Below are 25,395 nucleotides of genomic sequence, written 5' to 3'. Positions count from 1 at the left end.
TTTTAGTAGTATGGTGCCATTGGGTAATCATAAATAGAAAAATTGCCATTTTAAAAAAACAAGGGCCGCCCCCTAAGATCGTAAGATTCACTGTGCACACATACAAACCACATGTAAGGTCACATGAGCCAATTAACAGACAGAGTTCTGCCTTTTGCTTCCTCACTTCTTCCTGTTACAGTTAGTGTTGTAGTATTTCTGGTCAGGTGATCTCTGAGGCTGAACAGATAGAGTCACGAAATGGTGGCTCAAGGCAAGAGATGTAAAAGGGCAATATTTATGTAAATATATATTCAGTTTGGTAAGATTCTTTAATATGTTATTCAATTTGATATAAACTATCTGTTGCTTAAGTATTCATTTGGGGGTATAGTTTTCCTTAAGGCAGAATAAAATCCCAAGATGTTCATTTGCCAATAAAATCTAAGAAAAGTAAATGACTACTGACTGTGTTTATTAATTATTTAGAAAATCATTTTTGTGCTCATCAATTGGGCGGCTCTTGTTTTTTATTGCAGGCACTGGACACAATGTTTGATGGTATGTGTTGGGTTTAAATTTCACACGCTCAGTTGATTTTTTGTGAAAGTGACCATGTTCAAAGACAATAAAAAGAAATATTCACATACCTAATTTTTTTAAGCCATTCTCCTTTCTGTACTATGCAGCTTATGCCTCCAGGGTATACAAGATCCATGAAGTTCCACAGCAAGGGGCTGAATGGGGGATGATGACCTCAGCTGGTCAAGGTTTGGAATGCAGATACAGATTGGCTTTTCTGATGGGCGTTCCTATAAAAGAATCCAACATATATAGAATATTTAGCTTTATACTCTTCCCAGAGGGGCTATGCAGGAATTTTTTTTATTATTATTTTTTAAAATTATTTAGCTTTTTATTCAGCAGCTCTCCAGTTTGCAGTTTCATCAAGCTGGTCGCTAGAGTCCAAATACCCTAGCAACCATGCATTGATCTGAATAAGAGAGACTGCAATAATGAATAGGAGAAGGTCTGCATAAAAAGTAATAAAAAGTAGCAATAACAATACATTTGGAGCCTTACAGAGCATTTGTTTTTAGAAAGGGTCAGTGACCCCCCCCATTTGAAAACTGGAAAGAGTCAGAAAATAAGGCAAATAATTAGAAAAAAATATAAAAAAAATAAAGACCAGTTGAAAAGTTTCATAGAATTGGTCATTCTATAACATAACTAAAAGTTACAGTAACTTAAGTTGAACCACCCCTTTAATATGAGTTAGATAATATGTTCTGATACAGTTAGAGCACACTCTGGCTAGCATGATGCTTAGGGGACAGCATTTCTTTCAGTAGGAAAATTGGAAAGCATTATACTTCCTACAGCAAATATTTTATTGTGTGTAGACAAAATCACTTAAAGTTCATGATGGCTACTTACTTTGATGGAGTAAATCCTGTTGATAGCTTCTGGGTGCTTGCAGGAAGCTGCCAGGGCATAGACAGTGTCAGTGGGAATTCCACACACTCCTCCATTATCAAGCATATTAGCAATTGTCCTCAAACTGCTTGTACGGTGGGACTGTGGTAAGATACAAGAGCTTACACCTTCCTCCATTTTTTTTGGCTCTTCCTTCTACAAAAAACAATACATAAAATCAATATAATCAATCAATACAAATACAAACTACAACGGAACAAAAATAATCAGTTCATTATTTCTTAATATCATTTCTGAGAAAACAGCAATTGTATAAGTTTTTATTATGGTCGTCTAAATTTCTTATAAACAGTAAATACATCTTCCCAACAAAGGAATATGGGCATGAAACTACAGAGCTAATTAAATACAATGCTGATCTGTAGTTGGTTTGATAGTTTTTAACAGCCCCATTGCTATTTCCCAGTGATTGAAAAGATTTAATATATACTTATGCTTATGGCAAATATCTCTGACAATCCCCCCTGGCACAAAAAACTAGGGATGCACTGAATCCAGGATTCGGCCTTTTTCAGCAGGATTCGGATTCGCCCAAATCCTTCTGCCTGGCCTAACTGAATTTGAATCCTAATTTGCATATGAAGTTTTGTGACTTTTTTGTTACAAAACAAGAATGAAAAATGTTTTCCCCCTTCGGGGGTTCTACAGAATCCTAAATAGTGGATTTGGTGCATCCCTAGAATAAACCTTGCATCTGCTAGTTGTATAATGAATATTTTCCTATATACTGTTCTACAACAGTATGAATGCCCATGAATAAAGAATGAATAAAGTATCAGGATATAACCACATTCTATTGTTTATCACTTTATTTTTGAAGTACCTTAAAGATAGCAGGTCCCATCAATATGAGCTCTTTGTTGAACAGGCTGTTGGCAAAAGAAGCCAGAAAACCGTAAAGGCAGAGGATACTGAAGACTGAAAGCACAGCAACTAAAGTAAGAGAGTAGAAAATATTAGTGTTTAGTTTGCAGTCACAAAAAAAAACTGTATACAGGTATGGGGCATGTTATTCAGAATGCTTAAGACTTGGGGTTTTCTGGATAAGGGATCTTATTGTAATTTCGATCTCCATACTCCTCTACTAGAAAATAATACAATAATACAATAGGCTGGGTTTGCTTCCAATAAGGATTAATTATATTCCCATACTTGTATTACTTTCTATCCAATCACTAGACTCAAGTGGTATAAGAAATGTCTTTCCTACACATAGCATAGTGTTGCTATGTCTGTTTACATGTAATGAGCATGTTATTATTTTGTGTGTTGCCAATACTTACTCTCAAGTGGAAGGGGAAGTCTTTCCAAGGTAAAGAGAAGGAAACAGACAATTACCACCTCCATAACCGAGTGTGACGAGGAACTGGACCAAAGTTGGCCTGAGCAGCTGTAGGCAAATAGATAAAATAAGTATAAACTTATTAACCAGATATGATTTTGGCATTTATTAGACTGGTTACACAAATATAGAATATATTTTCATACTAACTTCATTTCAAGCTTCAGTCAGCTGATACATTCTCTAAAACACCAGTCAGACAGAACATCATCAGCTGCAACTCACCCTCTCATGCTGGCTCATTGGGTAGCACTACTATCTAGGATCAGTGGGGGTTCTACGTTTGATTCCAAACTGGGCAAGGAGTTTAATATTGCCCCTGTTCTGATGATATTCACCCTAGTGTGTGATGTGATAGGGACCAACTGGGGTTGGAACTGATATGGTGATGGAAAATCTCTAAGTGTTGTGTAAATGTGTTGCTATATTAATAAAGTATGGGATCCATTATCCAGAAACCCATTATCCAGAAGAGCTTCGAATTACAGGAAGGTCATCTCCCATGGACTCCACTTTAATCAAATAATTAAGATTTTTAAAAATTATTTCCTTTTTCACTGTAATTTTAAAAATAGTACCTTGTATAGGTATGGGACCTGTTATCTACATTGCTCAGGACCTGGGACTTTTGGGATAAGATCTTTCTGTAATTTAGATCTCCATAACTTCAGTCTACTAAAAAATTATTTAAACATTAAATAAACCCAATAAACTCAATTTATACACTAATCTATGAAAACAGTTGTCCTGTAATCTTGGTCTGATATATGGGAAAGGACTCTTCAATGGTTTCTAATATTTTATGATATATATCATAATAGGGGGTTGCATTACTTTTTATATGCATACATTAGTCTGTAGCATTTTTGCTGTATGGAATATTGCTTTATATCATTACTTTCACACATTAGTTATGCCATGTGCTTACACATACCTAGAGCAATCAGGAATATGTTGATTATGAGGAAAGCAATGGCACCAGCTGTGAATCCTCCATCACTATTTGCTGTGATCCCAAGGGAAGGTCCTAGAGAGAAGAAAAGCCATTAAAATTTGCATTAAGTTGTGTAATATCTATATATTTCATATCATAATGTGCCATTGCATGTGAAACTGTATATACAGTATTAAAAAATAATGATTACAATTAAATGATGTGAAATTATACAGCACAATATTCAGGTATGTTAACAAAAGACAAGAACAAAGGGTGAGTAGTAGACTCTATGTGTGGAGTGTGTGTTACAATTATTATATAAAAAAATTACCTGCAAAACGCAGCCAGACCCAAGTCGCCCATACAGCGGTGGTAGCAGAAAGGCAGGACCGAGCCGAATCTTCTACCTCCTTGGACATCAATTCTGCAGACATACAGCTGCATTATGGCACCAGGTATCAGAACCCAAGGAATTGAGAGGTAGGCCTGGGTAGGATCCATTAAGGTGTTCTGAATGGCTGCAAGGGATGCCAGGCCATTGCAAAGGTAGAACAGAGGATCAGAAGCTCGGGAGGAAGAATTTTCAATTTTGCTTAAGTCTTTTCCCAGACAACGCCTGCCCAGAGCCAAATGTCCTGAAATTTTGCACTTGACATGACTATGTTGCCAATTGGGATGAGGACTTTCTCTGCTATTGAATTAACCAGAGTGGCAAAAGTGGTGTAGAGGGAAACTGCTGTAAATATGCTGCAGGTAACCCCAAAGAATATATATCCACCACGGCTTGGTATCTGCTGTATGGTGGACACCATCATCAAGGCAAATGAAATATTGTGGGTTAATTCGAGCAGATCTTTATTTAAAGACATGAAGCAGAATAAACAAGCAGCTGCCAGAAAGAACCAGTCACCAACCAAAGCTTCTCTACTCTTGGCTCCAGTTCCTGACCGTCAGTGCTACTGTTTAAGATAAATTCTTCCAGGCTTTGACCAGCCAGAATGTCCCATGGAATGCAAATTTTTGTGGCATGGTAAACATCGTCTCGGAGATAGCTGTAATAACTGGAGCACAGCTGTGAGAGCACATTAATGCTGACCCATATGGCACCCACATAAAATGACTGAATATACCCAAAGCTATAGAATGCCATAATGAAGGGTGATATGGTGTCACACAGGTAACCTAGAAGCCATGGGCTCAGCATACTTTGTATTTTTTCTTCTTCTCTTCTCCTGCTGTGTTAGATGAACTACGGTTTGCTGATCCTAGGAGAAGGACGTTGAAGAGAGCATTACCAAAGCCTGGTAGGACATATGCTCTGAGTGATTCCCTTCAGCAGAAGAGCTGCAGCTCCATACAGTCCACACAAACTATAATTAACTCAATGACCTCCCGATACTACTAGTGCCCAGTGCCCAAACAGCCCCACAGCCTCAAATATCAGTGTTAGGGTGATTGCACCAAATACAAAGGGCATAATATAATTGACTGTGGGCAGAGCAGAAAGATAGGATGAATGCAATACAAAATATATGCGACCAGCCCTGCTACTGCGCTCTCATTGACAGGAAGCGTAGCAACACTTGATGCATTACTGGTGAGTGGCATAATGGCATCTCTTCCAACTACAATGCGGGTGGCACCATAGCTGCTCCACAATGCTGAGAATGCAATGAAGGAAGTGCCACTAAGATGGTCATACTTTCGAAAGGACAGAAATCCGGCTACAAGCTGTGCTATGCCACCAATCAGGATCAGATGTACTCCTGCAATAAGATAAAACCAGAAGCAAGACATTAGGCAGACGTAACTACAGAGGATGGAAACCCTGCGGTTGCAGGAGGGCACAGAAGTGTCCAGTGAGGCCCCAATTAAAGAGCAATTTGATATATCATGGTAGAATAGGCCAACTTATCAATATTTTTTTAATTTGTTGTGGGGCCCAATAACATCAAATTACACCACTGTAATTAGTGTTTGTTTTCCTTCTGTTAAAGGGACACCTACCTTAATCTTTATTTTCCATTTGTATTAATCGAATGTAGAATTATTTCCCTTAAGTGTTTTTTAATGTAATCTCTAAAAAGGGTTACAGATTCACTTGCAATTTTAATCTTCCTTGAACTGCAATTGTGTTGGGATGGTTTTATCACAGTGTTCCTTTTTAATTCTCAAATTATCTCTTAGGTGTTCTAATCTCCTGAACTATCATTTAACAATTCATCTGGCCTGATCTTTTAGATTTACCTGCAAGATGTTGTCCACTCCAGTAGGAACTATAGACGTGTTGAAAAAGAAGAAGTTTTGCATGCAGACCAGGAAGGCACCTGACGGCATTCGCCAGGAGCCCAAGAACAGCAGGTTCACTATAAAACACTGAAGGAGAACCCCTCCATAATCTTCTTGTTTTTAGTACAATTGTGCAGAGAAATCTGAAATATATGCAGGAAACATGTTTTTTTTTAATTCAGTTCTTAACCCAACAATATCAAATATAGGATCTGTTATCCTAAAAATATTACGAATAATTCTCATAGACTCCATTTCAATCAAATAGCTTAAATATTAAAAAATGTGTACCTTTTTCTCTGTAATAATAAAACAGTACATTGTACTTGATCCAAACTAAGATATAATTAATCCTTATTGAAGGCAAAACAATCCTGTTGGATTTATTTAATGCTTGAATTGTTTTTTTAAGTAGATTTAAAGTATGGAGATTAACATTACACAAAGATCCAGAAAACTCCAGGTTCCAAGCATTCTGGATAACAGGTCCCATAACTGTATTTGGAATACTGGGGAAATGATGTTGCCATAGCAGAGGGAAATTAAGAGGAAAGGCTTTACTGGATTTGAGGCTTTCTGGAAACAGATTTCTATAGATTCCATACCTGTAATACAATGTAAAAAGCAAGCACTTACTGGTTTCCTAATTGTGTCTGTAAGATAACCCACCCACTAAGATTGTAAGCTCTACGGGGCAGGGACCTCTGTCCTTTTGTCTCTTAACCCTTAATCTTGAATGAAACTGTAACTTTGTATATTTTTGTATTTTATTATTGTATTGACCCCCTGATTGTTGTAATGCACAGCTGCAAGCACAAGTAGCACAATATAAATAAAAAATATAGATCCATAAATACAATTGGATTACTAAGTACATACATACAATTTCCATCTGAAGTGAATGCTCCTTAATACCATAAAAATACACATAGTTACATATCATATCAGTTTTACCTTATTGATATTAGACATCAACTATCCCTTCCGTCTCTAAGCTAATGACCCAGTCCTGTATAATTTAACTTATACAGAAAAGGGAAATACCAAACCAAGGGAAGAGCTTCTTTGCCTCCCTAAGGGAACTACAGATCTTTATAAATCCAACACCATTGGATATTACAGTTGGTTACTGATGGCCAGCAGTTGTATCATTAATTGCAGATCCATTACTGGACGTTCTGTGCATTTAATTTGAATTAAGGCAAATATTTAGTTCTTATTTAAATCGAATTGGGAGCAGAAGTAGTAAATACTATTCGTAAGCATGTTGGAGACCTCTAGTGACCAAAAAGAGGCAAAACCACAATCTCAATAATTTCTCCAAAACATGCTATTCAATAAAAAAATATTTTATTCACATCAGTAGTTAAAAAACATGTATAGTAATCCCTCTAACGCCTAACGCGTTTCATGCTTACCAGCACTTAGTCATAGGCAGAATCCAACTAGTCTCTCTTATTTAGTTCCTTAAATACTAGCACATATAGTCCCTCCCCTTAGTAAAACCAATCACATACATTTGTAACATATAAGAGAGACTAGTTGGATTCTGCCTATGACTAAGTGCTGGGTAAGCATGAAACGCGTTAGGCGTTAGAGGGATTACTATACATGTTTTTTAACTACTGATGTGAATAAAATATTTTTTTATTGAATAGCATGTTTTGGAGAAATTATTGAAATATTTAGTTCTGCCCAGTATTGTTCAGGCTAAAGTTAGTGTTCATTTTCCTCTAAATATCTGCCATTCTGTGCAAGTAATTCATGCCTGTATGCCTCCTCCCTAATCAGACTCAATTCTGACAAATTGTACACCCCCAAAATATATAAGAATAATGTATATAATATATATAAAGGTTTTACAAGCATGATAGTGCAAACTATTGGCTAATACTTTCTCTTTAAAGAGCACTTATAAAAATGATTACAACATACATGTATCAGCTTGTAGTTATGGTTGCAATTACAATGAATGAAGTAAAAAAATACTTTTTATATCTGTGCTGATTCTGCACGTCGATTCTTCATGCCATCAGCAAGCAGAATGTAAATGTCTGTAGGTTTATGATAACTTGAATACATCTTTTGGGTAATTATAAAGTTATAGGAGGGAAACAGTATTTAGGAAGTAGATTTAACTTCATGTATGACAAAATACAGGTGCAGGTATGAGACCTGTTATCCAGAATCTTTCTGGAACCAGTGAGTTTTCCAGAAAAGGGATCTTTTTGTAATTTGGATCGCCATAACCTTAGGTTTACTAAAATACCATTTAACATTTTATTAACCCAATAGGATTAATTTAGCTACAATAAGGATTAATTATGTCTTAGTTAGGATTAAAAAAAAGGTATTCTATAATCATTACAGAGAAAATGGAAATCATTTTTTTTTAAAAGAAAAAACATGAATTATTTGTTTAAAATAGAGTCTAAAAATAGAGTCTATTGGAGATAGTCTTCCCATAATTCTTAACTTTCTGGATAATGGTTTTCCAGATAATGGATGCCATATATATCATACTTATAAATTATAACTGGTTAGAATGCTGTTGATGCAAAATTATAGTTATGTTTTATCTGTTGCCATTCAAGGAACATTTGTGTATCATTCTATCATTTTTATTGTAATAAAATATAAAACAAACCATTTTGAGTTAGAGTTCTAAACATAATAAAAGTACATGGATAGTATATAATAATACAGTGAAATGACATTGTAACGTATAAGAAAGATATTCAGGAGATCTTACAGATACATTTTCATTTCTAAAGAGGATTAGTTCCTACTCTCTGCTGTTTCTGACTTACCAGCAGTGATGCTCCAGTCGGGTGCTGCAAGTTTCTCAGTATCCCCAGTGTAGAAGTCAGTGCCTTGTGAGTGTCAGTGGCAGGTTATATTCTCTCTAGGGACTGGGAGGAGCCATACCTGCTTACCTAATTAACTACTGGTATTTCCATTTTACCCTGCATTTCCTTCTCCTGATCAGTATCAGTCAGGTTCTCATTAAATGACTTCATTTCCCTCTCTCATATGTACTCCCTGCAGGGCATTACATTGTATGGTGTCTGCTTGGGACATTCTGCTAATTATTATTTCTATTTTTATTGCTATAAAGGAGCTGATAAAATAATACATTCTCTTTAAAATGTTTTTAGTAAAGGCATAGAACCTGTTTTCTAGAATGCTCTGGACCATGGGCTTTCTGGATAAGATATCTTTCTGTAATTTGGATCTTCATACAATAAGTCTACTTGAAATTAATTTAAAGGAGAACTAAAACCTTGTACCAAAAAAATCCCCTTAACTACCTGTCATTGCCCCTCCCTTCCCTCTTCCTCCCCACACTGTGAATTAGTCAAAAAAGAAGAATACGAAGCATTGGAAGATGATGCCATGGACCTCCGCTGCACTGCTCTGCATTTTAGGGTCAGATTTTATCAAGGTTTTTTTTTACTAATGCACAGTGTGGGGAGGTAGAGTGCAGGGGGGGGCAATGCCCGGCAGTTTAAAGGGGGGCTTTTTTGGTACGGGGTCAGTTCTCCTTTAAACATTAAATAAACCCAATAGGACTGTTTTGTTCTAATAATGATTAATTACAACAGGTATGGGATCCGTTATCTGGAGACCTGTTATCCACAAAGATCCATAGAATATGGATAATGGGTTTCTGGATAACAGATCCCATACCTGTATCTTACAATGGTTTGTCCCCTTTCCCCTATTAAATATGCACAAACACATATATACCACATGCTGTAATTCAGTCAGGTTTGGCAGCACAGAAAGGGACAGAACTTTTAAAATCCCCCCCCATTTAAAGTCAATAGGAATTGCTGCCATGCTCCTGGTGCTGTAAAATGACTGGGGGGACAATCACTTGAAAGTGCAGCGGCACATGTTTTATAGCGTTATAGATGTGTTATATGAAAGGACTGGGAGTTTGGTGGGGCATTTATCTTGATTGAGGGAAATGTTGAGCATTTTGTCCCCCTCCCACAAAGCTACCTGAAGTCCATTTCCATTAACCCTCTGCTGAACCTCCTACTGTTTATTGAGAGAAAGGCAAATAACTGAACCCAAATCTGTCCAGTTTTTAATTCAAAGGGGTTTTTTTTTTAGTTTTTGAATTATTATTCTTTTTCTTTTGCCTCTTTTCAGCTTTCAAATGGGGGTCAGTGACCCGGTATCCAACAAAAATAAAGATTGCTTTGTGAGGCAACAAGATAACATGTCCCATATCTGTATTTGCAGTGAGAGAAACTCTCTTCCCGAAACAAATTAAGGATCACTTGTCCTTTTAGCAAATGAAAGAAGGTGATTGTTTTGCAGGATACGAGTCTATTCAACTTGTTCCAGGAACTGGTTCTGTCACTATTGGTAATCACATGGGAAATTTCCCATCGCTGAAGTAAACTGAAAATTGTTTCCATTAGATCAGTAAAAAAAAACAGGAAATATCCTAGGAAACTAGTGAAACTTGATGGATGCAACGTTTGAGAAATGACATCATACTAAGAACCATTGTGTTTGCTTCTCTTGTTTCTACAGCTCGGTTTCCCCTTCAGGGTAATGGCACAGGGGGCTCTTGTGGGTACTTTACACTTTTTGTTGTTTTTAAGTAGCCCAAAAACATGGCAATGAAACTGCTCTCCTTAGACTTGCAATGTATTCACCAACACGTGTTAATATCAGTGGCTTTGCAGCTGTTAATGCCTATATTCTTAATGTTACATGTAATCATTTTCTTTCTTTCATTAACCTCAGCTTATTTTAATATTTATTATTACTGTGGAAATTTATATTTTTTTTCACTTTACTTCCCATTTCACTGGGAGGTAATGGGGAATTAGGGCTGAATTTGGTGACTGGGTGTCTTTTTATAACCATAACTAGTATGATACCATGTTTGCCATTATTTTAACTAAGCATGTGCCCCTATGAGGTATATATATAGGGAATAATGCTCCACTATTGTAAAATATAAGCTATTATAAGTTACTAAGGAGTTCTGTGACACTAAAAAGGCATAAAGCTATACATATACTTATTTACTAAAGTAAATATAAACATTCACAATATATTTAATATAAGTATGTTTAGAGTGCTAATCTTAACACTTTTTTAGTTTATTATTAGCAGTTTTAACCCTGCTACTATAATGAATTTCAAACAGCAGCACCATCTGCTGGTACGTTGCAATATAAACGACTTACTTGCTTAGTAGGGCACTCTGAACTATTATGCACACATTTGTGCTGAGGTGGGTTTACATGTCTTTTAAGTATAAAGCATTAGCATAATACATATAATTAAATTGCAATATCAGTCATATAGTATTAATAGATGTATCCCATATTTGGAAAATATATAAAGGTATGGGACCTATTATCCAGAATGCTCGGGACCTGTGGTTTTCCAGAAAATGGGTATTTTTTCCATAATTTTGTTCTTTACACTTTAAAAATAATTTAAACATTAAACCCAATAGGTTTGTTTTGCCAAGTTTGAAAAGTAGGACAGTTAAAAATAAAATACAAATTATAGTTGTTTGCTCATATGAGCACTAAGGAAGATGACCTTCCTCCTGTAATTTAAAGCTTTCTGGATATTGGGATTCTGGATAAGTGATCTTATATACCTGTACAATGTACACAGGGACTCTTTGCAAGGCACACCGCTTTAACTCCCATTACCACTGTCAGTTCAGCTAAAGAAGACAATGCTAGGAGGGTTTCCTAATTTAGTAAGAATAATTAGCAATGTATTTCCCAAGTAGTTTATAATTATTATATTATTAAATGTACAAATTTGCACATACATTATTGGTTGAGATCTGATCTCTGTTATCGAGAGATAACTAGTTTGTTATGGAGATAGATCTTAGTTTGCCATCTGCTGGAAACTGAGAAAACAGCATTTAGTTATATTTACAAAAATATACAGTTATGGGACCTGTTATCCAGAATACTTGGGATCTGGGTTTTTCTGGATAACAAATCTTTCTATATCTTTAGTCTGTTAAAAAAAAAAAAATGTAAACATTGATTAAATCCAATAGGATTGTTTTGACCCTAATAAGCATTAGTTCTGTCTTAGTTGGGTTCAAGTACAAGCTAATGTCTTCTTATTATAGTGAAACAGGAAATTATTTTTAGAAATTTGATTAAAATGGAGGCTATTGGAGATGACCTTCCTGTAAGTAGGGGCTTGCTGGATATTGGGTTTCCAGATAATAGATCCTATACCTGTATATACTCTGATTTTATATGTATTGTTAACAAATATTATTTTAATACATTAAAAAAGTTATGTTATGGTAACAGTCTAGCCACTTATTCCTTCACTTTGACTCAAGTGTAAACATCAATATCTTTACATCTTAAAGGGGTTGCTCAACTTTAAATGAACATTTAGTATGATGTAAAGCAGTGCTGTGCAACAGAATTGTTGTGGTCTACATGGTGGAGGGCTGATAATGGAAGCCAGTGTTGACCACTCCCTGTTTTTAAAGGGAATTCAACCCTTAACTAAAAAAAAAACCCTTCCCCCCCCAGCCTAGCTGCTACCCCGGGGAAATGCCCCACACTTTTTATTTACCCCTCAGTACAGATTCAGGGATCGTAGTTCACGGCAGCCATCTTCCGGGTCTTCGTGTCTTCTTCTGGCGCATTACAATTTCCGTAGATTTAGATGCATGCGCAGTTGTCGCAAACCGGGAAATTGCTCCAACTGTGCATGCGCCGCTTTGCCGGTCTCAGTCTAAATTACCAAATACCCGGAAGATGGCTGCCGTGAACTGTGATCCCTGAATCTGCACCGAGGGGTAAGTAAAAAGTTAGGGGCATTTCCCCTGGAGGGGGGGCAGCTAGGCTGGGAAAGAGGAGGGAGAGGTGTCTACGTAGGGTAGGGGGGTAGAGTTTTTTTAATTAAGGGTTGAATTCTCCTTTAAGGGAAGTTAGAGGTCGCCACAGTGCTCTAGAGTGAAATTCCACAACTCGTCATTCATTTTTTGTATTGCTTGTTTTTATCTACTGTTCATTGTGTTACTTGATTTACAACACTGCTTCCTGGTTGCTATGGTAATTAACCCATAGCAACCAGATTACAGTTTAAATTCCTATCTTTAGAATAAAAAAGTGTAAATAATTGAAAACGTTTACAAAGTACAAAGTTAGTCCAGGGACTGGTCCGATTGCCATTTTGGGTGTCAGAAGGCAATTTTTTCTGCTATAAACCAGGCTTGAATTAACTTCTTCTGAATTAACTAGTAGTGAGGCAGGTTTCACTTAGACAAAGAGTCTTTTTTCAACCTCATTTTACTATCTTACCACAAGGAATAAAATAAAAGACCAATTGGAAATTGTTTTAGACTTCAGTAGTCTACACCATACTAAAAGTCAACCGAAAGTGTTGCATATGTTAAAAAAACTTTATTATATTGACTTTTTTATTATGAATCACTGATCATTGTTTTGCTCTTGTGTCCTTTTACAACCTCCTTCCTGTAATAAAGGTAAGTAGCTGTAATGAGCTCTGTGTGAACAACCCCTCCCTTCTACACATATTTGCTTTAGTCTCAGGTTTATTGATAAGAAGCAGTTCATTCATGGAGTTTAATCGTGGCCTAGGAACTGAACTAACTCCTCCTTCTCCCGCAATTGTTTTGAAGAACCAAGAAGGTGGGATCAAGTGTAAACAAATGTGATTTCCATTTCACTTTTCAGCACGTTGGCCCACTATTGGGTACTAGCTTGGACACTGTAAGATGCATTGAACTGTATCACATACAGATGCTGAGTTTAAGCTGAAGTTACATATGCAACATCTTTAAAAAAAAAAAACAACCCAACTTCTATTCAAAACGCCTTCAAGAGTCATATAGGAACATGGTGAAAGTTTATCTTGACACATTGTTTTTGTGATTGGCAGTTAGGGAAATCTTAAATTTGAAGAGCACAAATAGCTGGTAAGGGACATGGTGGGACTGGTTTGCTTTGCTTCTTTTTGCTGCTGGAAGTTTATTTAAAGGGTAAGATTGTCTATTTTTATTGTAGGTATGAACATTTAATAAGCTAATTGCACAGAACATCCTCTTAACATATCTGCATATAAAGCCATGAATATCTTGTAAATGATATCCTTATAAACGGTGACTAGTGAAGTCATCAGTTATAAACAGTGAGTAGTGATGTCATTTTTGTCACATGACTCTAAAGCTTGTATATTATAATAAATAAATGGTCATGGAACTGCTTGTGACTTATAATATCCTTATATTTTACAATAGTGTTATCCAGAAACTCCTTATAATTCTGTTATCTGTATTTTTATGGTGTGTTTCTTAAGAAAATGGGATTAGTAAACACATTGTGACAAATATTTCCATGACTCTGCATCTATGTGTTCTGCATATTGCCTAATGCAGGGATTTGAAATTCATGAATCACAACCTTAAAATAGATTCTCATGCAGTTCACAGCTGTCCGTCATGATCCTTTATTAGAGTTATTATTTTTGTCAGATATTTGAGTAATTTAAAAGCACCTATTCATAATTCTGAACAGAATCTTGTATCTTTATCCTATTGGAAAAAAAAGGTTCTCCTTGGCATAATCTACAGCTTCAGACAGAGCAATATACTGTATCTTTTGGTGCTTCCAGAGAATCCAAACATAATCATCCATACAATGGACAGCATTCAAACAGACGTATTTTGCATTCACTGCCTTATATGACCCTACATCCACAGATGAATAGCTTTGTCTTGATTTTTTTGACTAGGAAATGTCTGAGGTATTCATATTTTTTTAGAGGATTATTTTCCGTTTGTACTTTTTTTTATTCAGATCTTTTAATAAATGTCATGACATTTGTAGTTTTAGGGGTCCATTTATTAAACCTTTAATTTATCTGGTCAAGGTTTTTAAGGGGAAAACACAAATTTTTGGAGATTTATTATACCCAAAGCTGATTTTGTTGCATATATATTCGTTCCAACTTTTTTGAGAAAAATTATTGATAAATGAGTTCAATTTGTGGAAGGGAGTTTGGTTAACTTTGTTTTAATAAAAAAAATTAATAAACTCAAGTTTTAGTAAATAACCCCATGGTGTTTCTAAGTTTAGTCGTGGTTTCAAAAACCTCTAAAACTACTAAAATCTGACCGTTAATAAATAGGCCTCCCTGATGCTGTCTGGAGGGATGCAAATGCTGCCCTGCTGGAACTCACTCATGCGCACCTTGATCAGGCAGTAAGGGGCCGATTCACTAAGGGTCAAATATCGAGGGTTAATTAACCCTCGATATTCGTCTGGGAATTAAAATCCTTCGACTTCGAATATCGAAGTCGAAGGATTTAGCGCAGATAGATCGAAGGATTATTATTAAATCCCCAGAATTAAGTGCTGTGGAGCCCACTTAATTCTAGTCTTACCACTAATTAAAATAAGAACTAAACATTAAAAAGCACAACATTTAATTTATCAAAATCTGAATTTTTCTGATTTTTTTTAAATAAAAAAGTCTGATCAAACTAGAATCCATGATTTGAATGAGGTATAATAAATCTTATTTTTCCATTAAAAACATTATCCATATCTTACGTGGCCAGTTCTGATTATTCCTTCAATCCTACAGGCCCCCATCATTAGACACTTTGGGGCCCTGTACAAGTTATGTATCTGGTCTCCCCCCCATGAACACAATTATGTAGTAACGAAATTTTTGACTATGCCGCTTGTGCGCTATACAAACAATCTGCTAGAAGGCAGGAGGGCTTTGCTACGACTAAAGGTTCAACTATATACATGTGTTTTTTTTATACAGCTCAAACTCACTAATCTTTTTACTGAAAAGCCGGGGCGTAACTCTGCAATAACCAGTTAATATAAATAGTTCCACTAATTAATTTGCTAATAAGCCCGTTCATTGGGGGGATCCGTGGAGTTTTCCCTATGTTTAAACATTACCAATCTACAGTACATGCCCCTGTTAATTCTCTGTGTTGTCATCACTTGGTATGTAACTTTGCTAAGTTTATACTACAGTAACAAACTGTTTTGCATAACTACATCTCAACTGCATACGTTTAGGGGCCCAATGGTGTTGCTGTGGGGTCCAATTACTTGTTATTCCACTGCTGAAAAGTTCAGGTAGGTGACACTCATATAATTCAGTAAACGCTCTTGTGGGATACAGGTTCTGATGCTGAGAATCTCAGCCATAAAGCATGACACGGCTTCTGTTGTTTGCCAAATAGGAAATAGAATCAGTCACATGAATACCAGGAAATAGAGTGCTCCATGCAAGCATTAAAACAAGGAGATCTGCCAGGTATGAAATTACAAGATGTATCTACTTACTACATACTTCCCTCTTCTTTATAGATATTTCCTGCTGACATGGGAATTGCAGCAACCCAGATGAAGCCACAAATATATTCTAAAAATTGGTCAAATGTTTTCCAAAATCTGTTTGATTTTAAAGGAGAACTAAACCCAAAAAATCATATGGCTCAAAAATGAGATATTTGATATACCAGCATACAGTCCAGGACTTCAAACTTGTCACAGGGGGTCACCATCTCGGAAAGTGTCTGTGACACTCACATGCTCAGTGGCCTCTGAGCAGCTATTGAGAAGCTAAGCTTAGGGGATGTCGCAAATTATCAATCAGAAAATTAGGTTAGTCTGTTATATATGCTGATGCTAAAGGGCTGATAATTCAATTCTGATGCTAGCTGCAATGGGTTCTGTGCTGCCATGTAGTAATTATCTGTATTAATTACTAATCAGCCTTATATTGTCACATTTCTATTCTATGTGTACTGTATATTGTGAGTGGGTCCCTACGCTCAGTAAGTGGCAGCAGCACAGAGCATGTGCAGTGAATCAGCAGAAAAGAAGATGGGGAGCTACTGGGGCATCTTTGGAGACACAGATCTTCCCTGCTAAATGGCTGTGGTTGTCTTGGGCTGGTACAGAAGCACAAAACATAATGTACAACATTTCTAGCTAGACTTTTTAGTTAGACTTTAGTTTGCCTTTAAAGCCTAGCTCTCTCCTTTAATGCAGGATTCTGCTGGAGGAGCACTATTAACTGATGCATTTGGTAAAAACACGTTTTCCTGTGACAGAATCCTTTTTAAAGAACAAAAGCTGTAGAACAAAAGCTGGCTCTCGCACACCCAGTGTAAAATGCGAAGTCTGGTGCTCAGTGGTAGAGGTTCGGCCACCTCACAATTGAATCAATAGAGAAGAAATCCACGGCACACAGGCTGCTGCAAGCAAGGAACCCCTCACACGTTTAATGCGGAAGTGAGCAACGTTTCGGGGTCACGCCCCTTTGTCAAGGATTTCTTCTCTATAGAATCCTTTTTAAAGCTACCTATTGTTCTGTGAGGCTACAATTGTATTGTTATTATAATTCCTTATTTCTTATCTTTGTTTTCAGGCCTTCTCCAAGTGATATCCCAGCCTGTCTTTCAAACCACTGCCCGGCTACTAGGCTAAATTGGTCCCTAGCCTCCTTAAAGCTGCTGAAATTCCAGATTGGAGAGTTGCTAAGCAAAAAGCTAAATAATTCCAAAGCAAATAACAAAAAGAATTGCATTTTTTGATTGCATTTGTCTCAGAATATCACCATCTACATCATTTTAAAAGTTAATTTAAAGGTGAACTACCCCTTCAATCAGGCGCTTTAGTGATATTTTATATCACAAATAATTTCCATCACTTTCCAAACAGGTTGAAGTTGTATATCAGTATAGGTTATTTGGGTATCTGCCAAGCTCTGTACAATTCAGTTTTTCCATTCTGCCAGGATAGACACGCAAGATCCTTAATATATGTTTCATGTTGAGACAATATGTGGTTGTGGTGCTTAATTCTGCATACTGTAGGAAGCATTATTTTAAATTCTGACACACCTGCTAATCTTGTATCATCTGTAGGGAAACTTTAATGCCAAACTATGTGCTTTTGATTACATATCATTAGACAAGATTGTGACGTATGATACCGACTGTAAATTCCACTAGGCCAGGACAATTAGTCACATATGTTCATTTTTATATTGATAAATACTGATACGGGTGAATTCCTACAGTCATATGCAGTACTTCTATGTATATGCAAGTTATTTAGGATAATGTTGTCACAACTGCATTTGAAATGCATTTATTTTCAGTTTCCCCCCGGCCCTCTGGTAGTGATGATAAGAAGTGAATTGTTTCTGTCAATTGAACACAGTGCAGCCCTAATAACTGGCTTAGTGAGAGTTCAAATCTATTTATAATGGTCAGAGAAGGAATTTGGCTCCCTTCACCAACACCAATGTGGCTAAATTAGCTGCCTGCCTTAATCACTATACTGTTAACTGGGAGACTTAAAAACCAAAATGAGACTTATTTATGAACTGAGAGTAAAGTGCAAGAACTTCTCACGCAACCTATTTGGGCCTGCCCGTTCTGGAACCCTGGTGGGACTGTGCAGGAGTATTTTAATGGCATTTTCCTATTAAGCCAGTGGAGGCTTCTTGAGTCTGGTTTGGTGAATAGTCTTGAAAAGTATTCACTTCAGCCGTTGTCTCCTCTGTTTCCACCTTCCACCTCATTATGGAAATCTGTAAATAATCCAATGATTATCATTACTATTTATATCTGGGATCGATAAAAAAGCCTGCCATGACCCCATCTCTTTGTGTTCTGGATGTTGCTGCTATGAGCTGCTAGTTATGAAGCTTGTCCATGTATGCAGACCATGCTATACATACTTGTGTACAGATACTTTTCCCTCTGGCAGTGCTGGGCATGAGGGTGCTTAATGCAAGCCCTTCCAACACGTGTGCAACTTGTGCACCAAAACCAAGTGAGTTTGCGACCAGTGAGAACAGCAGCACATTAGATGTGGGGAGATTCAGTATGCCAGACTTACAGAAGAGCCACACTAGGGGATGGTAGGCAGAAGAGCCATCATTGTGCTCTTGGCCTTTTCTGCCTACCTCTAGTTCCAGCCCTGTCTTTTGTCTTATGCTTAAGGCACAAAGCCATCATTGTCATTGCTTTGAACCAGTTTGGAATCAACAGAACTCTGCTAATGAGGTTTGTAATATGCTTTTGATCACAATTTGCCATGTTCTGCCTGATTGGGGGTGAATCCTCTGATAGCTTGCCTTCAAAATTTCATATGCTCTAAAGCAGTGATCCCAACCAATGGCTTCATGAAGCATCCACCAATATTGCTCCACCAACCCCCATAGCTGTTGCTCTCAAAGCAGGTGCTTTATTTTTCAATTTCAGACTTGGAGATAGCTTTAGTTGTATAAAAATCCATGTGTATTACCAAACAGAGCCTCCTGTAGGCTGCCATCCACATAGGGCTACCATTAGCCAATTACAGTCCATATTTGGCACCACCAGGGACTTTTGCAATGCTTGTGTTGCTCTCTAGCCTTTTTTATTTTATGTGGCTCAATGGGTAAATCCCATGCTCTAAATCATAACATAAGTTTTTTACTGCGACTCCTGACTAGATTCTTTCAAATTCCTGACCTTTCTTCAGAATGCTTAATCACCTCATTTTAATCAAAAATCTCATAGCATTTCAGCTACTTTTTCTGCCTCTCATAAAAACAAAGATGGTTCTCAGAGGGATTTTCACTCATTGGGATTTCAAAAAAAAATCAAACATTATTTGAATTATAAAACAGAAGCCATTTCTAACAACATATACACCTTGGTCTCAGCATTAATAATCATAAACGATAATAATAATGACTTAAAAACTGAATTAAGGTCATAGGAACACAGCTCTATTGTCTGCAACAATAACATTACTATTACTCATCAGTGAGCCCTTGTCTACTTATTACTCAAGGAAAATCACCAGCATAGTGCAACTGTCCAGGCTCACCTGTCCAGAGTCCAGATGTGAGGAGAACGAAGTCCAGCAGGAGTGTCACCAGCTGTAGCAGACAAGTAATCAGAGGGAGTTTGGCAGAAGAATAGTCGGAAGGCAGGCCGTGGTCGGTGCAGGCGGAGTTCAGTCGTAAATCGGGAAAGCAAGCCAAGGTCAGATGCAGGCAGAGTTCAGTCGAAAGTCGATATCCAAAGCCAGAGTCAAAACCAAAATCAGAAGTCAGGGTTCCACCAAGTTCAGGAGCAAGGGTTAAATTATCAACAAGCACAGAGCCTTTCCTGAGCGTCCTTTTAAAGGGGTACTTTGGTGCCAAACGTAATGACGCCTGCGTCCCCGCGTCATCACGCCGCGCACGTTCCACGGCTGGCGTTCGTCTTGGCGTGCGCGTTCAATTGCGCGCTGAATCCTCACAGCAACAATGGGCAGGGGGGATATTACGCTAAGTGGAACACCAGTGTAAATAAATATTGAACCGTTGCAAACTTGCAAACCAAACTTACAAGTGTGGAATGCATTCACATCAAGTCCTTTTCATCTTTCTGGACCTCATAATTATTTTAGTACCCAAATAGAATGAACTTATTTTTTTCTTTGTAATTAAAAACACATGACTAGAAAAATATGTACTTAAAAATAGTTCCAATACACATTCACGAATGCACAAGGGCTTCATTATCTCTTCTGCAGATAAACCCTGCTACTTTCACTGACAGGAGAGTTAGTTATTTATGTTTTCATGCATGTACAGGTGGTAAACATGTATCATTTGTAGCAGAAGGTGTGGATTAATTGTAAATCTGGGGTAATTAAAAGAGATTAACATGAGGGTGTTTTGCTATTTTATTGTTGCTATGGAAGACAGAATGTTTTTGAGAGGGCCAGTCCTGGGTATATCATATATGCAAAAAGGCACACTGATTAAATTTTCGAAGTGAGGGAATTATATTGGCAATTGTTGTGGTTGACATGATCGCAGCTGCCAAATTATGCCCGCCTATTTCTTGCATAGCTACCTCTATACCCCTACCTAAAAACCATCCAATAAAACCATCCATAGATGTCCTTGCTTTTATCTGGAGATAGAGCAATGGCTTCAGAGTTATCAGAGATCCAAAATTGGATGACAGATCAATGTTACAAATTGGTTTTTTTTTGTTTTTAAACCAAGTACTTTCCCATATGTATAATGAGTAAAGAAGGCTTGCATCATACAGCAAACTAATATGAAAGTTTGTGTTGAGAGACCATCACAGATACTGAACTCAGAAAACAACTTTTCTTGGTATGGCCACTTAGAAAGGTTGTGAAACTTATACAAGACGGTTAATAGTCCAGGAATTTATCAAGCCTTCTTGATAAGTTAGGCTGAAAAGCTAAACTCAAACCTTGAGAAGAACCCTTTCTTTTAAAAGAACGGTGGGCGGAAAATGCATCTAATACTTTCAGACAAGCAGAACCTTGTCTTCGTGTATATGTGCATATTGCCACCAATTGCCTTTTGGTTTTAGCCCTTTATAATTCTATCTCAGTCCTGCCACTCTGAATAAAACAAAAGTGCAAAAGAAGCTGCATGGGGTCTGCTAGATGGGCAATGTTACTGGCGAAATACATTTCTTAATTTTTTATTGTTAACTGACTGCAGATTTCTTATGTTTTTTCATAATTATTATTTCTCTCTCTCAGTAAACTACTTAACTGGGTGTTTTAGCTTGCCTCATTATTTAGAACTCTGACTTCATCCAACATGTAACAAAGCACTTCATGGACAAATGTTCCGCAGTGCAGGGAATGTTTTGAACACTCTACACTTGGCACGTAAGGGCCTAACTAAATAAGAGATATTTGCCATTATATATATATATATATATAATATATATTATATATATAATATATACTTATTTTAATATAATATTATATATATATATATATATATATATATATAATAAAGGTTCCTGTGGGGCCGACTCTGCTAAACTGTTTCAAAGTCGGCGTTGCAAGGTGAAAAAAAGGGTTACATACTGTAGAAAAGGAACCACGCAACACCGATATATTTTTTGCAAAAATTCAAGTGTAAATTGAAAATGCATGTAAGCCAACGTGACGTTTCGGTCCTCTCAGGGACCTTTCTCAAGGCAACCATAGCCTATATCACCCAAAGCAATTTAAATACCCCAACCCCCTTGTCCATAGGAAATGACATCATCACATCAAAGTGCTGTAACATAGTGAATATAGCGAAATGTAAAAATAGTATTAAAGAACAATATCCATAACGATCACTCAATGATAATGAGCATCTGCTTGTGTCCGCTGTCCACACTAAATGAATAAAAACTACATTGTAAGTTATAGTTTTAAACGTGCATAATGTGCTGGTAATAAATAAAGATTAAACCATTCCATCTAACAATGTGTTATATCATATATATGGTCGGCGAAACAATTACACTGTGCCCGTGTAAGTATTTAATACTGTATAAATCTAAATAACAATGATTAAATTTATCAATGTCGGAAATGACCAATACGGATATCAAGTTATATTCCCATAATATTTTTTCAGTCAATGCATTAATCATGCTCGAAAAGACTTTTTTATGGTCCAGTCATGTCATTACATCACTATTTCCAGAAAAGGTTTTCCCCACTAAAAGCTTACATACTACAACTCCAGTACAATTTTGTTTGCCCACATTTAAGTATATTTTGGTGTGTCCCCGTTATGTAAACATGTCTATCAATTCTTACTTTCTAAAATTTACAATTCATCTCATAAGACTAGTGGGAAACCCTCTCACGGAAAACATTTAAAGATAAATGAGCTGTTTAAGCCTTTGGGGGCCCACACAATTCAGTTCGTATGTCCAAAACGCCTTCCCTCGAAGTAAGATACGGTCTGTATCTCCCCTCTGGTGGGTCGGCAATCCATGTCTATGGGCATACACTTGAAAGAAGATTCCGGGGCTTTTCTTGAAGCCAATGCTGTGCCACAGGTTGCCTTAAATTCCTCTTCCCTCTATCTTAGGTTTAAGGTCTAGGGCTGCTCTTAATAGTTTGGCACGGTGCATGCTGATCCTCTCCTTTAACTGTCTCTAGGTCTTCCCGCAGTATATTAGTCGCAAGGACATTTATGATATACACTACATTCGGGAAGTTGCCAATGTGAGTCTGTGCCTAATAGAGTATTTCTTTCCAGTGTGGTGGATGAAAGAATGAATCACCCACGATTAAGCAGTTGGCCCACATGACACAATTGGGCCACATTTGAAGACCCCCATCTCTATTTTTTTAGCAGCTGGCATGTATTGTTACCGGATCCGTAGGTGAAGAGGAGCTTCCTTTAGGTTCCTATGTTCCTGTGGTCCAAAGTAAATACTTCTGTGTGCGATTTAATCACTGTTAAGTCAATCGTCCGATTTCAACAATAGGCCCGTGCTGAATAATAGATTTTTTGAATCACAGGTGTTGTGTGCATCATACACTGTTATAGTTAAGAACATCCATCCCTGGTGCTTTTAACGCTGCACCGACCCTTCAGCATTGCTCACGGTCAGTGTCTCCGCCCATCCCTTGTGTCATAAAAGCTATATGGTACCCCTTTCCAGAATTGCTTGCCATCATTCAAGGCCTCACGTCTTTCCTCCTCTTATTGTGATACGAACTACCTGATCATTTGCGACTAGGTAACCGAGTTCAGTAGGTGGCGAGGATGAACTAACTTGGAAAAGTGCAAAAGGGAATTTTCTGTCCGTGGGAGCCCTTGCTACTTATTACTTTCAAGGAAGATCACCCAGCATAGTGCAACAATGGTAGGGGGAGTATTACTCCAAGTGAACACCCAGTGTAAATAAAATATTGAACTTGGCAAACTGCCAAACCAAAAAACTTACAAACTGTGAATTCATTCACAGTGAAGGCCTTTTCATCTTTCGGACCTCCATAATATTTATATCCCCAAATAGAGATGACGACTGATTTTTTTCTTTGGTTATCAAAACACATTGACTGGGAAAAAATATGTACTGTAAGAATAGTGTTGTACACATTTCACAATGCCACAAAGCGCTGTTCATGTATCTTTTTCTTGAGATAACCCCTGCTACTTTTCACTGACAGGAGAGGATTACTTTAGTTTCAATTATATCGATGTAACAGGTGGGAACAATGTATCATTTGTACGCAGAAGGTGGGATAATTGTAAATGTCTGGTAATTAAAAAGAGATTAAAATAGAGATTCACATGAGCGGTGTTTGCTATTTATGTGCTAGAAGACAGGACAATGCTTGCAGAGGCCAGTCCTGTGGTATATGCATAGATTGCAAACGGCACTTTTCAATTTTTGAAAGTGAGGGCAAATGTGTGTGTTGATATGAGCCACCTGTTCCCAAATCGAGCCCCTATTTTTGCATAGACTACCCCTCTTACATGTTTTAAATATTGAACACGCAGGGAGCACCCCTACCTAAAAAACCATCTCCAGAAAGATGTCCCTTCTTATCCCTGGAGATAGGGCCAATGGCTTAGACGGTTATCCCAGTGATCCCAAATTTGATGACAAGCATCAATGTAAATGTTGCTAACAAGTACTCATTTCGCCCAGTTATATGCTATAATGAGTAAAGAAGGCTGCCATTCAAACTGCAAACTATATGAAAGTGTGTTGAGAGTACCATCACAGATACTGACTCAAAACGCTTTTCCTTGGGCAGGCCACTTAGAAGGTTCAAAACGGTCAACAGATCAATGAACTTCTACAAGACTGGTTAATAGTCCAGGAAGTATCAAACTTCATGGTAAGTTAGGTGAGCAGTAACATGTGAGCAGTAACGCCACGTCAAGGCTTCAACCAGGTTACTGTCCATTCACACACCTATTGCAGCAAATGGCTCACCCACCCGATGACTTGCTGCAGTAGTTTCCTATCTGGCCAGGTAGCGGCTGATATAAGCCATCATGGGACCCCTCCTCCTCAGATCAGACTGGGAGGTGTAAGGAACAAAAATGTTTCCCTAAGAATAATCTACAATAACACACACACACTTCCACACACCCACATCACTCATTCACTCACTATTTTTCTCTGTGGCAAATCCCATGGTCAGTGAGACTGGGATTCCACTCCCCTCTGCTTTGCTAACTATATAATTCCCTCCAGTAGTTCCCTATCCAATATGGAAATACGATTAGTGATCTGGCTCCTATCAGTGGATTATGGACACTGTTAGTAATGGAGGGTGAGCGTGTCCATCAGGTTTAATCTAGATGATCCAGAGGAAGGCAAAAAACTCAATCTGTTGCCATCTCCAGTTTGCTTCAGATGGGGGAAAATTCCTTCCTGACTCCAAAACGGCAATCGGACCAGTCCCTGGATCAACTTTCTAAAGACTATTAATACCAGCAGCCTTTTATTATCTAAAAGGCCTGGTTATGG

The 25,395-nt window shown here is 37.4% G+C and overlaps 1 protein-coding gene across 1 annotated transcript in view; it reads right to left on the bottom strand.

The window, feature by feature from the left end:
• Positions 1-4,719, bottom strand: part of LOC121396951 (threonylcarbamoyl-AMP synthase-like) — a 75,088-nt gene extending 70,369 nt beyond the window's left edge. Inside the window, exons 1-5 of the mRNA XM_041572610.1 lie at positions 4,087-4,719; positions 3,753-3,845; positions 2,760-2,866; positions 2,300-2,409; positions 1,417-1,611 (exon numbers count right to left, since the gene is read on the bottom strand). Of these exons, the coding sequence (XP_041428544.1) occupies positions 1,417-1,611; positions 2,300-2,409; positions 2,760-2,823 (369 nt within the window). The 5' untranslated portion in view covers positions 2,824-2,866; positions 3,753-3,845; positions 4,087-4,719. The remainder of the gene's footprint in view (positions 1-1,416; positions 1,612-2,299; positions 2,410-2,759; positions 2,867-3,752; positions 3,846-4,086) is intronic.
• Between the last annotated feature and the right edge of the window lie 20,676 nt (positions 4,720-25,395).

This window comes from Xenopus laevis, chromosome 8L (assembly GCF_017654675.1).
Source record: "Xenopus laevis strain J_2021 chromosome 8L, Xenopus_laevis_v10.1, whole genome shotgun sequence".
Classification (NCBI taxonomy): domain Eukaryota; kingdom Metazoa; phylum Chordata; class Amphibia; order Anura; family Pipidae; genus Xenopus; species Xenopus laevis.
Note: the sequence above shows the minus strand (reverse complement) of the source record. Positions and strands in the feature narration are given on the sequence as shown.